At 44.6% G+C, this 14,446-nt stretch overlaps 1 protein-coding gene across 6 annotated transcripts in view; it reads left to right on the forward strand.

Moving 5' to 3' along the window:
• LOC146057879 (uncharacterized) overlaps positions 1–14,446 on the forward strand; it is a 72,957-nt gene that overhangs the window by 44,754 nt on the left and 13,757 nt on the right. For all 6 annotated transcript variants that reach the window (XR_014469795.1, XR_014469794.1, XM_083169680.1 and 3 more), the window contains exons 13-15: positions 3,954–4,003; positions 6,110–8,732; positions 13,053–13,096. Coding sequence is in view for 4 of the 6 variants with exons in the window: in XM_083169680.1 (XP_083025806.1) it covers positions 3,954–4,003; positions 6,110–8,732; positions 13,053–13,096 (2,717 nt within the window). In the remaining 2 variants the exon portion in view is untranslated. The remainder of the gene's footprint in view (positions 1–3,953; positions 4,004–6,109; positions 8,733–13,052; positions 13,097–14,446) is intronic.

Raw genomic sequence — 14,446 nt, forward strand, 5'->3', positions numbered from 1 at the left:
TACATTAGCAATTAAGAAACTAGTAAACACAAGACCAGAGTCGGCCTCCAACTGTTTCTGCATTACAAAATCAACATCCACCTCATCCTCTACAGATAGCCCCATTTGTATTGCCATGTTGCCAGGCTATTCTGGTTGAATTCGCAGCCTTGCGAGTTCATCAAACCCCGCCTTGCAAATGGTGGCCTGGCTTTCATCCATTCCCAGTGCGTGTTCGCACGCACTGGCTGTGAATGGATTTTTGACACAGACATCCATTCGCAGCCTGTGGGGGAACACCCAGATCATTCGATGGTCGCCGGAAGGCACACACTTATCTAAGGTTGTTCAGAGCACTCGGCGAACACCTGGCGCGTGCGCATTTCAAAAATATCACGTTCGCATGTGGATTCGCATGCGAGCTTACGAACCTGAATAAGGTACATAGGGGGGAATTTACTAAGCTGTGTATTCTACTTCACATGTGATGTTGCTATGGGCAACCAATCAGTTCCTGTCTCTTATCTTCTAGAGCAGGGGTGTCCAAACTTATTGCGACTAGGGCCAGATTTGGTGAAGTGTAAATGTGTGGGGGCCGACCATTCAGCCTGACATTCTTTGAATCATTAATCACATGAGAATGGTCCCCCACTCTGCCCCCATTCACTCTATGTCCCCCAGCCTGCCCCTTTACTTTATTTCCCCCAGCCTGCCCCCATTCACTCTATGTCCCCCAGCCTGCCCCTCCTTCACTGTATGTCCCCCATTCACTGTATGTTCCCCACTCTGCACCCATTCACTCTGTCCCACAGCCTGCCCCCCTTCTCTTAATGTCCATCAGTGCCTCCATTCATTGTATATCCCCCAACCTGACCCTCCTTCACTGTATGACCCCCATTCACTATGTACCCCACTCTGCCCCCATTCACTGTATGTCCCCCAGCCTGCCCCTGCTCCCCCTTCTCTGAATGGCCATCACTGCCTCCATTCACTGTATGTCCCCCAGCCTGACTCTCCTTCACTGTATGTCCCCCACTCTGCCCCCTCCCTTCTCTGTATGTTTCCCAGTCCCTTGTGTGAGCCAGAGGAAGGAGAGGCAAAGCAGGCACTGCAAGGACAGGAGATGCTTGAGCTCCCGCTGCTGCCCTCCTCCGCTCTGCATGTTACAGGAGCAAGTTTCCCCCTTGCTGCCCCCCTCCCCAAACACAGCTGGAGGCTGCGGGCCACTTGAAATGACAGCACGGGCCGCAATTGGCCCCCGGGCCTGACTTTGGGCATGCCTATTCTAGAGGGTGCTAAATAAATAAGAATTAGATTCTGATTGGTTGCCCATAGCAACATCACATGTGAAGTAGAGTACACATTTTTGTAAATGTCCCCCATAATGTACTGTAGCAGAGAGCAATAATTTCACAAGCAATATTCAGCACATACATAATGGCTTTACCCGACTGTCTAAGAGGGCATCCATTTAAGCAATGTGTGAAGAGAAGCCTACTTCAATGATTTCTGCATCTTCTGGAAATGTGGGGATGAGCAGCACAAGTATTCATGCTGGTATAGAAATTGAGGATTCTACTGTGGAAGTGAAACAGATGAGGGGGATATTTAATATATAGCTGACACTGTTAATGATGATGGTATTGTGTAAGGTACCTACTAGTGAGACATCTGATAATACAAGGAGACTTTTTTTTAGACAAAGTAACAGTGTGATCTACTTCATTTCAGTAAGAAAACATTTAGAGGGGTATTCAATCAGCGGCGACCTAATCCTGAGGGGGAGATGGCCGCCGGGCCCTATTCAATGCTGTCTTCCCCGACAGCATTGAACAGGGGAGCTCGGCAGAACGAGACTGACTTCACAAGCAGTCGGGAACATTCTGCCGGGAATTGACGAGCTGCCGGCTGCAGCTCGCCTCTTCCCGGCTGCAACTCGCAGGCACGCCCCCTTCTCGTCCCACTGCAGGCGGGACATTGAATCCTGCCTGCGTGTTCTCGGTCGAGCAGACCGAGAACGGGACAGGATCACAGCTGTCAAGCAAGCTCAACAGCCGTGACCCCCAGATTGAATATCCCCTTTAGCGTTATTATTATGGATGTGTGAAAAGCCTCCACAAATATGGTAAATTCCCTGATATAACAAATTAGCTATGGGTTACACATGTACCCAATATATAGAGACCTAGGGGGGTATTCAATCCCACCAGTGACAGTCCGAATTGTCGAGCATTTGTTTTTCTCGTTTTGCTCGACATGAATATTTAGCTCGACAAGTCGAGTTCTCGCCTATTTAAACTGTAATTTCAATCCCACCAGTAACAGTCCGAATTGTCGAGCATTTGCATTTGTTTTTCTCATTTTGCTAATTGAAAATTTAGCTTGACAAGTCGAGTTCTCATCTGCTCGACAAGTCGAGTTCTCCCCTAGAGAGGAAAGTGGCAATTGTCAGAGATAGGCTTCATTTTTATAGTCAATTATATAAAAGTAGATATCTTGTTAAAAATGAAAATTCTCCTATAAAAACCATTTCCAAATCAGCAGACTGCACAATGCTGGTATCTCCCTGAAGTCTCAGTACAGGAATGATAGCTCTGAGGTAAATTGCAATGCATTGCATTGTAGAAATAAACAAAAGAATGGCAACAAACAAACTAAACATAGGTGTTTGATCAAACCAGAAGTAGACATAAATAGACATGTATACAGATACATGTACACTTTCAATGGGCAAAATGCAGCACAGTGAACATGAAAGTTGAGCAGAAAAAAATATAATACTTCTTATATGCCAAATGGAATAATTTAAACAAATGCGTAATAATACAAGCTGAAAACTGATGCTGACAATGGAATAATGGGTTAAAGCATACCATATAAACATGCAGCAAATGTAAAGTTAATCAAAAGAGGAATATTTAGCAAAATATCACAAAGACAGAAGTCAAGATAAGCACTACAAACATTAGTACAATCCTGCATATACATTTAACACAATTTATGAACATGCAACAAGAGAAACTCCCTTGTCACGACAGAAATAATTGTCGAGTTAAATTTGAGGGAAGAGTAATTTCAAACAGTCGAGGTCAGGTGAATTCTTTGACATTGAATAGGCTGCAGGAATTATCTCGACAGATTTTACCCAAAATAACTTGACAAATCGAGTTATGTTCAACTCGACAGTCGAGCAAACCGAAAACCAAATCAGGTGAGCTCTGCTCGACAAGTCAAGAAAACTAGACAATGAATAGGCGACCTCATAAATAACCAACCTCTCGTCAAGAAAACAACAAAGCTCGACAAAAATAAGGAGCTCGGCAGACATTGAATACCCCCCCAAGAGGAAGCAATATTTGACAATAGAATAATGATATGTTAAACAGCTTTCTATTTTAATTGATGTCTTTGCTAAGTGAGGAGTGTTTCGGTACGCATCACGCAAACAAATCTTCTAGAGGGTACAGTGAGATATGCACTAGTTTTCTATTTGATTTTTCTTATAGAAGCAAAATCGAATAGAAATTAAATGCACATCGAATGATTTTATTAGCATTCGATGCAGATTTGATCCCACTGCGAGGTCCGGTGTTGTGGAAATCGAATAGAAAAAAGTCTTGGCAGGCAAGACTATCTAGTAGTAGATAGTGCAAATCTAATGTGTTCCCTTCTGCATTCGATTCTATCAAGATTCGACTTCAATCTCCTGCCTGAAGGACCAAGCATCGGCATTGAATTGGGATAGATGGCTTAAAAACATGTTCTATCTCCATTCAATGTCTTTGATGCCAATTAAAGTTTGACTATATAGTCAAAATTGAAGGGTAAATTGCACCAAGTGTACACGCCATTAGTGGCTCTACTTTCTAACACTGTTACACTTTGTGTACTCTCATAATTAAAGCTGTTTTCTGTTCTACAATGTGTTTTCATGAGAAATGTATTAAATATGTTCATTCCTTACATGATTTTAGAAAGGTTACCAGAAAATCACAGCGAAGAGTCAATCACTGAACAAATAACAGTAAGTAGTCAAAATTATTATTAAAACACATTCAACAATATACATATATTATAGGGCTATAATATAGCAGATCGACACTGTCTAGATCAGTGGTTCCCAACCTGGGTACTAGTGCCCCTGGGGGTACTCTGCAGACCATTTGGGGGTACTTGGAAATAATATTGGTAATGGCGGAAGAAGAAAAAGTCTCCCAATGGCAAAAGAAGTCTACCATTGACATGGAAACAAGCCACGTTGTATCATTTCCAGTTCCATCTGCAGCGTCATCAGCGTCTCCTCGTGCTTTTGCCCAACCAGCAATTCACTGAGAGCTACCTGTGAACATCTGAACTGACATGGGTGGAAGAAGCATTAATCCTACAGGCGTTAGCGGGAACTCTGGAGACAATACGCAGCCATCGGCCAGACAAAGACGGACCTGATTCCTGACCATATACTAGTCCACGGCTACTCCTTAATATTAGGACAGGCATACTGCTCACTTCCACTCATAAGTACTGTGGAAATTTCAAATTGAGAGGAGGGGTACTTATAAATGAAAAGCCTAATCAAGGGGTACGGGAGAGAAAAAAGGTTGGGAACCACTGGTCTAGATCAACCATGTAATGGTTGACCACCCTTGGTCGAACCCGTCTAGATCGACGCCTAAAGATAGTCTACCGCGTCTAGATCAACAGTAACGAATGTTAAAATGCAAGCGTGGTCTCTAGACATCATAGATCTGTCAGCTGGATACGCTTTTATAGATCCCTGTCATTAATTCATAGTTTTAATATTTCACTAGTTATATGCAAGTAAATTGCAGGAAAGTTTTTTTACATACACTCTAATATTCTTTTCATTAAGTACAGTAGATGATATTTGATTGCATCTATAATATGGCTCCAACCAGAGAACAATAATGGTTTGTTTCTCATTTCACATGTAACCTGGGGGGTAATTCAGTTGTGATTGCTGCTAAGCGAATAAGCAGCGTCCAGATAGACGCTCTAGTGAAATCCCGCCTTTTGAATTCGCGGCCCACCGAAAATGTCCAAAAGCACCAGTCATCGCAAGCTAGGAGTAGCTGGAGACTTACTTGGTGGCTGCAATTAGTACAGGCATGACCGGCCTGGAGCTGACGTCACACACCCTGCCCTGACAGACTTTGGCACACCTGTATTTTCCCTGATACTCCCAGCATTTTTTCTGGCATGCCTGCATTTTTTTGTTAACACTCCCATTAAGCTGTTTACCACCCACAGATGCCTACTTCCTGTGAACCACCTTGCGAACAGCTAGTTAAGGGAAAAAGGGGCAGGATCCCCTTTCTAGCAGGCTTCACACTTGCATACCATGGGCCGTATGCATGCACAGTGTGTAGATAATCGGCCGCTGTGTGAATTCTCACAGCAGCGATAAGGTCTGAATCGGGCCCCATGATACTACATCCCAGCCATAGTACAAAGAAGGCACTGAGCTTGCTGTAGTGCTGGGATCTTTACAATGGGTCTCTTCTTCTGAACCATGGACAGGTCTCTGCAATGAATCGTTTGAACATAAAAATGTGGTTACCTTAAGCGCTAAATTGCCTTTCGCACAGCAGGAGTGTTCTGTGAAAGCATCAGCATTTGCCTCTCAGTATATAGCAGGGATACGTAGGTTTATGCAATGGAACTGTATTTTCTACATAATAGTATGAAAATGTTTTTGATAAATTCTCTTTTGGAATTTTTGTTATTTAAGTCCGCTTAAATTGAAACGTTTTCATCAGCTAATCATTAAATAATATTGTTGCTCTCATTTATTTGATTAATTATAAGCTTTTTATATACAGTAGCACACTAATAAACTCATCAGCATTAACATTATAACCACTAACATGTGGCGTGGATTACATCTCGTTACAGTGGTACCTGGCAGTGGTAAGGATATGAGCAACTTTGACTAGGGTCAGATTGTGACAGCTAGAGGACTGGGTCAGAGCATCTCCAAAATCTCCGGTCTTGCAATAGTTTCTCCTGTGGGCTGAGGTTGGGATTGCATGGATTAGTACACTGATTACTGAACTGCATTCAGCTTTGAAGTATACAGAATTGTGCTTATTGTATTTTTGTTTTCTTTCAGGATATTGAAATGGCTGCAGAAGATACAAATACTGATCATACAGTAGTCACAGACCATGCATCATATTTTGACCATCCCGTTCCACAAGGGGATTTGGCGGCGCCACCTTCCGCCAATATTCCTGTTTACACAATAATTTCAAGTCCTTCAAAACAGTGTGCAATGAAGGAACCCGGTGGCTCTTCAACTAATGAGAGTAACAGTATAAAAGGAAAACCAGAAGAAAAAATTGTGCTACGTCTCAGAAGATGGCTCCCAAACACTGCTAATGCAAATGGTAGATCTCATATGAGATCACTTGATGGATCCATAGGTACAGAGCATTGCATAGATAAACCAACGGTTCAGTTTACTGATAATGAGAACAATACATTAACAGAACAAGCAATAGGCTGTGTCAGTGATAAAGATAGGCTGGCCACACAGCCATTAGATGCTATATACGGTGAAGATATGTCTGTGGCACAGCTTCTAGGATCTTTACCTGTGGCAAAGCTTAATGATCTTTCAAATAAGTCATCACATGCAGATCCTACGGCCTGCATCAAATTTTATAGGACATTGCGTGAAAATCCTGTGGTTTCTTCTAATGTTGACATGTCTTTTGCTATAAAGCTAAAACAGGAAATTAAGTTTTTATACAAACAATCTACTAAGATTCCCAATACACAAGTGACATCAGCAACATATCCATCAGTTTCTCCTCTTGCAGAAGATGTATATGGTAGATCATCAGGAACAGGCCCATCAGGCTCCCCTCTTGCAGAAGACAAATATGGTGGCATATTAGAAACCTGCCCATCAGTCTCTCCTCTTGCACAAGATGTCTATGTTGGCACACTGGAAACATGCCCATTAGGCTCTCCTCTTGCACAAGATGTAAATGGTGGCACCTCAGGAACATGCCCATCAGGCTCTCCTCTTGCACAAGATGTTTATGTTGGCACACTGGAAACTTGCCCGTCAGGCTCTCCTCTTGTACAAGATGTAAATGGTGGCACAACAGGAACATGCCCGTCAGGCTCTCCTCTTGCACAAGATGTAAATGGTGGCATAACAGGAACATGCCCATCAGGCTCTCCTCTTGCACACAATGTACATGTCAGCACATCAGGAACATGCCCATCAGTCTTTTCTCTTGCAGAAGTATTTCCTCTTGCACAAAACATATATGGTGGCACATTGCAAACATGCCCATCAGGTTCTTCTCTTGCACAATACGTATATGGTAGAACATCGGGAACATGCCCACCAGGCTCTTCTGTTGTACAAGATGTATATGATGGCACCTCAGGAACATGCCCATCAGGCTCTTCTGTTGTACAGGACATATATGATGGCACCTCAGGAACATGCACATCATGCTCTCCTATTGCACAAGACGTATCTGGTAGAACATCGGAAACATGCCCATCAGGCTCTTCTGTTGTACAAGATGTATATGATGGCACCTCACGAACATGCCCATCAGGCTCTTCTGTTGTACAATATGTATATGATGGCACCTCAGGAACATGCCCATCAGGCTCTTCTGTTGTACAAGATGTATTTGATGGCACCTCAGGAACATGCCCATCAGGCTCTTCTGTTGTACAAGATGTATATGTTGGCACCTCAGGAACATGCCCATCAGGCTCTTCTGTTGTACAAGACATATATGATGGCACCTCAGGAACATGCACATCAGGCTCTCCTCTTGCACAAGACGTATATGGTAGAACATCGGGAACATGCCCATCAGGCTCTTCTGTTGTACAAGATGTATATGATGGCACCTCACGAACATGCCCATCAGGCTCTTCTGTTGTACAAGACATATATGATGGCACCTCAGGAACATGCACATCATGCTCTCCTCTTGCACAAGACGTACATGGTAGAACATCGGGAACATGTCCATCAGGCTCTACTCTTGCACAAGATGTAAATGGCGGGACACTGAAAACATGTCCATCAGGCTCTCCTCTTGCACAAGATGTAAAGGGTGGCACAACAGGGACATGCCTGTCAGTCTCTCCTCGTGTACACAATGTACATGTCAGCACATCAGGAACATGCCTGTCAGTGTTTCCTCTTGCACAAAACGTATATGGTGGCACATTGCAAACATACCAATCAGGCTCTCCTCTTGCACAAGACGTATATGGTAGAACATCGAGAACATGCCTATCAGGCTCTCCTCTTGCACAAGATGTATATGGCGGCACAACAGGAACATGCCTGTCTGTCTCTCCTTGTGCACACGATATACATGTCAGCACATCAGGAACATGCCCATCAGGTTCTCTTGCACAAGATGTATGTGATAGAACATTGGAAACATGCCCATCAGTCTCTCCTCTTGCACAAGACTTATATGGTAAAACTTTGGGAACTTGCCCATCAGTCTCTTCTGTTGCACAAGATGTATATGATGGCACATCAGGAACATGCACATCAGGCTCTCCTCATGTGGAACATCCAGCCACGAGTCTCATTGGCATAAATGATGCATCAATGAAAGATTTACCTCAAGCTGTAATATGTCCTGATGTCAGTGCACCAGAAACAGATAAAGAAGAACGACTTTCACATTTCATCAGTCCAGAAAGGATCTCAGAGATGTCGGCAAAACTTGTAACAGGTTTGTCCATATTTCATGTATTTTCAAGCAGGTCACGTTAATGTTTTATATTCAACTAAAACCTTATATTTTTGTCCTTGCTTTACAGTGTGCACAAATGCAGATACTACATAGTCAGATCCAACTATTTATTAACAATCTAAACTGGCATCACCTCAGACCAGATATAATATTCAGTGAAAGGAAAATCTCTGTTATACTTAATTTAAGTTCTTCTTGTTCCTTTAGAATCTAGATTTAGATTATTAGATATTTTTCTCTTGTGTGCCCAAGCCGGTCTGGGGGTCCGAGCCTGAAATGGGAGTGCTGCCATTACCCCAAGATGCAAAGCAGTGGCACATCATCAAGATGGTCCAGGGCATTCACGCTAGGTGGCCTTCTATTGGCCGCCCAGCGGCCAATCAGGAGCCAAGAAAGTCGGCTCCTGATTGGCCAGAATTCATTCTAAGTAGAGGCGCAGAGGAGGAAGGATCTCTGCGCCTCTGACAGTCGGCAGCGGGGAGCTTGCCGGAGTCGCCGGCAGGTTGAAGAAGAAGGAAGAAGCCCTGGACTATCTCGGATCAAGCCAGAAGAACTTCCATGGAGGACCTGGGTGAGTAGGATTTCCTTCCACAGGTCCACCATGGATTTCTTCGGACCCTGGACCGGACGCCGACATGAAGATCGACATGCTGAAGAATGACAACATGGATCCGGAACCAGGACAAGGCACCGGATCAAGACTCTGGGACCTACCTACGGGATCAAGATAGGTAAGTATCAGTGTGTGTGTGTAATGTATGTATTAAACTTTTATTTTTCAGGTGTCAGTGTGTATTTATTTAACTATTTTTTTTACTGTGGAACTACAAGACCCAGCGGGCCCTTTAATGCCCCGCAGGCTGGGACTTGTGGTTCTTCAAGTCCCAGCTTGCGGGTTAGGCTTGCTGGGACTCATAGTTCCACAGTTTAAAACAATAGTTTATTCATCTATTTTTTTTTACACCAGTATCAGCCCGGTACACAGGGCCACCGGGGACAGCACCAGGCTTCAGCCTTGTCAGGTAAGTCCTGGAGGGGGGGGGGTCCCCACTCCCCCAGGGCCCCTGGCCAGGCTGACTGGTCAGAGGGCTGAATGCTTTTGCCGGGGGGACTTGTTTAAAAAGTCTCCCCCCGGCTGTGGCATTACCCTGCTGGCTGGTTTGGCCTGGAGCTGGTTCTTAAAATACGGGGGACCCCTAGTCATTTTGGGAACCAGCCCCGGATCTGGAGCCTGGGGCTGGTTGTTAAAAAATCGGGGGACCCCTATTTGTCGGGTTCCCTGATTTTTAATTACCGGCCCCGGCTCTTTCAGCCTGGTGCTGGTTACAGCTGTTGGGGGGGACCCCACGCTGTTTTTTTATTTATTTATTTTTTTGGTACTCTTTACCTAGCACGGCGCCCATCGCGGGCATTGAATGCACTAAAAAATCGAGTGCGATGCGACCGACGCGATGCCCGCAATTTCCCATAGGGAACAATGTTAAATTTCTCAATTGACCCGATTTTCCTGTTCAATGCCTCAATTGACCCGATTTTTCCATAGGAATCAATGTTAAATGGCCCACAGAGGCCAAATAGGCACCCTGAAGTGTGAAATGGCCCCCACAATTGTTAACGCCACCCCACGATCAACGTGAACCCGAAGCGTGGCGAGCCCCGCGAGGGGACGCGGATACCTGTGAAGCCCGCGAAGGGACGCGTTTACCTGTGAAGGTATCTGCGTCCCCTCGCGGGGCTCGCTGCGCTCACCATGCTTCGGGCTCGGTGGCTCGCTGCGCTCGCCACACTATTCTATTCTCAACTCCACGCCGACGTGGATAGTGGGGGTATGAAAAGGTCGTAGGAAGTGTACCGCCGCCCCTCGCGGGCTCGCTGCGCTCGCCACGCTTCGGGTTCACGTTGATCGTGGGGTGGCGTTAACAATTGTGGGGGCCATTTCACACTTCAGGGTGCCTATTTGGCCTCTGTGGGCCAAAAAATCGGGTCAATTGAGGCATAGTACAGGAAAATCGGGTCAATTGAGACATTTAACATTGTTCCCTATGCATTCAATGCCCGCGATTTTTTTACCTGCGATGCCCACAATCAAAATCGTGGGCGCCGTGCTAGGTAAAGAGTACCATTTTTTCTATTTTTTTTTTACACCTTGCAGCCTGCACGGATCTGACTGATCCATGCAGACTGCCTGTAGGAATTCGTATTAGCGGCCGTATATAAGGCCAGCTAATACGAATCATTACACCATCGGAGGGTTACAAAGCAGTCGTATATGACTGCTTTGTAAATCTCCCTCCGGAACACGACTTTGCATACGACTGAAACAGTCGTATGCAGTCGTAGGGGAAATACTAATACGAAAAACTAGGTTTTTCATATTAGTAAATTTCGCCCTCTATGTCTCACACATTTTGGAACTTATTTAACATGTACTGATATAACGGCTGAATATTCTGTTGCTCTTTACAATTGGAATGCATTTATAGCGCAGTGGGCCTGATTCAGCAAGGCTCTCTAAGCAGCATACATTCGCTGCCTAGCAAGGCCATAAATGCCACCTCGCCCGAACGCCCAACCACCCCGCCGCTGAATCCCTTCATTGCCATGCGATGGGATGTATGCTAACACATCCCCTCACATGTGGCCGAAGGGAAGAGAAATCATTCGATGGTCGTCGACCATCCAATTATATCTCTCCCCTTCGGAAAAAAAAGTCAGTCTTAACTGACTTTTATATCCGTCGGAGTCCGCCGAAGAGGGGGCGGGTTCTGATGTCATGTGATGTCAGCCGACCGCCCCGAGCAGGCATCTGCCTGCCTGCAGTCCCAGGGGAATGCCCAGCCTTTTCTTGGGGACGACCCTAAAAAAGCTGGGTGTTCTCCGACTCCGGCCGGGTGTCTGACGCAAATGCATTAGTGTACATCTTTGTATCAGCCCTGTGTCATAAGATGCAAGGATAGCCCATGCCATGGAAGTAATTGCATTGTCCGAGTAATTGTGTGTACAAATAAAATTATCTTGTATTTATAGAGGTGGCAAACGACCAAGGGCCAGATTTACTAACGCGCGGTTTGTTGTTGTCAAAGTCACCAATGACCAGCTGCTTTGAGCAGTGGATTTATAGCACTAACAGAAATTAATGTTATACTAGGCTGGCTTAGGGTTTCATTCTGTTGCCGCTAATCCATCGGTCAGAGCCGCTGATCTTTGTTGGTTTTGACAGATTTCGCTCATAGCAAACACCCTGACTTACCCCACACCCATGAATATTGCGTAGGCACAGACACACTCATTCTTGCATGCATTGGGATGGGCACTCACTATTTCACCCCTTCCTAAGTAGACTGTTGTGTTTTATGGAAGAACATTGGAATATTGTATTTGATTTTGTTTTGTTTCCGCTTTTAGGCAAATGTTCATCACAAGTCAGTTACTAGGGATGAGAAATTGATTACTCGGTACTTATGTACTAACTGGGCTGCCGATTTTGAAATCAGGTCCATCACACCGCATCGCATCCGACCATATCGCATGCGATGCGATGGACCCGATTTTTCCATAGGATTCAATGTTAAAATGGACTAAGTCCATTTTAACATGGAATTCAATGGGAAAAGGGGTCCTTTTCATACCCCTACTATCCAAGTGGGCATGGAGTTGGATATAAACCTGTGGCGAGCGTAGCGAGCCACCGAGCTCGAAGCGTGGCGAGCGGACACAGAATACCGTCCCCTCGCGGGGCTCGCTTCGCTACGCTCGCCACAGGTTTATATCCAACTCCATGCCCACTTGGATAGTAGGGGTATGAAAAGGACCCCTTTTCCCATTGAATTCCATGTTAAAATGGACTCAGTCCATTTTAACATTGAATCCTATGGAAAAATCAGGTCATCGCATTGCATCGCATGCAATATGTTCGTATACGATGCGATATCGCATCGCATCGCATCTGATTGTATGCCTTAAGTTAAGGCATACAAAAAAAAAATTGGCAGCCCAGATAATACATAAGTACCGATTACTCTTTCTGTCTTCTGTCCATTTGCCCACCCGTATGTTTCCTATGTCTACAGTATATCCAGAGTTGGACTGACCCACAGGGGTACAGGGGAAACCCCCAGTACATATATACCTATAGATACAGATATAGATATATATTTCCTGCAGATACAGTAGTTAGCGGAATGTTTTTTTTTTCCCCCAACAAATTATTCACTACAAGTATTTATTTTGCATTCGTTCTGTATGTCTGAGTAAATATATTTCTGTGATATATCAGTATGTACCTTTCACATTTTTCAGGTGCTTTTTCTAAGCGGTTCAACTTCAGCAACATTGCAAAGCAGGTACAGTATGTGGCCATTTGCAATCACTTGTTACAGCATGAATGCCTCGCTCATGTGTCATGTCTCGGAGACAGGTTACAAATGTCAAATATTCATTTCTGTGCCTCGTTCTCTGTGTGAGACCAAATAGCATTGCACTAAGAAGATAGGAAGTTCCACACAGAACAAAGGTGCTGATTCACACCCGCAGCCTAGGAAACAGTTTAGCACAACCCCGCCGAATGCCCGCAACCAAGGTGTTGTGTACTCAAACCCCCCCCAGCATGCAACCGAAAGGGAGAGAAATCATTCAAAGGTTGCTGACTTTTATTTCACCTGACTGCCGAAGACGCAGCGGCACTGATGTCATGTGACGTCACCCGCCTTCCACGAGCAGGCATTGCCAAGCCTGCCAACGGAACACCCAGCGGATCCCCCAAAATCCTCAATCCCTGTAAGACACAAGAGTTTTCTCTATATTGGAATGGTATTCAGAACAGCCTTATATTTCCATACACATATGTAACGTTTATTCTACCGGTCATTGAGATAAATTCACATACATGACATAGTAAAAACCACAGCTATACAGCACGCATGTGACATAACTCTCTGCATTGCAGCAAGTACATGTCCTACTGCAGGTGTCCGGTTCTACAGGTGGGATCTTTTTGCCTGCTATTGGCCATGTAGCAAGTTGGGCGATGTTGGATCCCAGCATGCATCATTGGTTGCAGTGCTGGGATCGCAGGAGGCGTCTCAATATTTATTGTTTGATAATCTGATAAATGACAGATCTTAGTGCAGCAGACTGAGGGCCTTATTCTAGTTCACTCTTTCTAACAAAATCCTTCTTAGATGGACAAAACCATGTACACTGCAGGGGGGGCAGATGTAAAATGTGCAGAGAGAATTAGATTTGGGTGAGTTATTTTGTTTCTGTGCAGGGTAAATACTGACTGCTTTATTTTTACACTGCAATATAGATCTTACTTTGAATTAAAATCCCACCCAAATCTAATTCTCTCTGCACAAGTTACATCTGCCCCACCTGCAGTGCACATGGTTTTGTCCATCTAAGAAGGATTTTGTCAGAAAGAGTGAACTAGAATAAGGCCCTGAGCTACAGCATTAGCAAGAGTGAAGTCATATTGTTAACATGCGTAATGCTGATCCTGTGATGTCGGCATATACAGAATGTCAACATTACCAATGGCAACACTGACGTAATGTCAGTATTGTGAATTCTGAAAATGGGTATTAGGTAGACATGTGCGGGTTTGGATTTACTTGGTTCTATTCAACAAAATGCAATTCAACTAGTATGAGTCCAGATTTATCGGGATTTTTCTTATTGACTATCCTAAACAT

This window comes from Crinia signifera, chromosome 2 (genome assembly GCF_055691185.1).
Source record: "Crinia signifera chromosome 2, ASM5569118v1, whole genome shotgun sequence".
NCBI classification, from domain to species: Eukaryota; Metazoa; Chordata; class Amphibia; order Anura; family Myobatrachidae; genus Crinia; species Crinia signifera.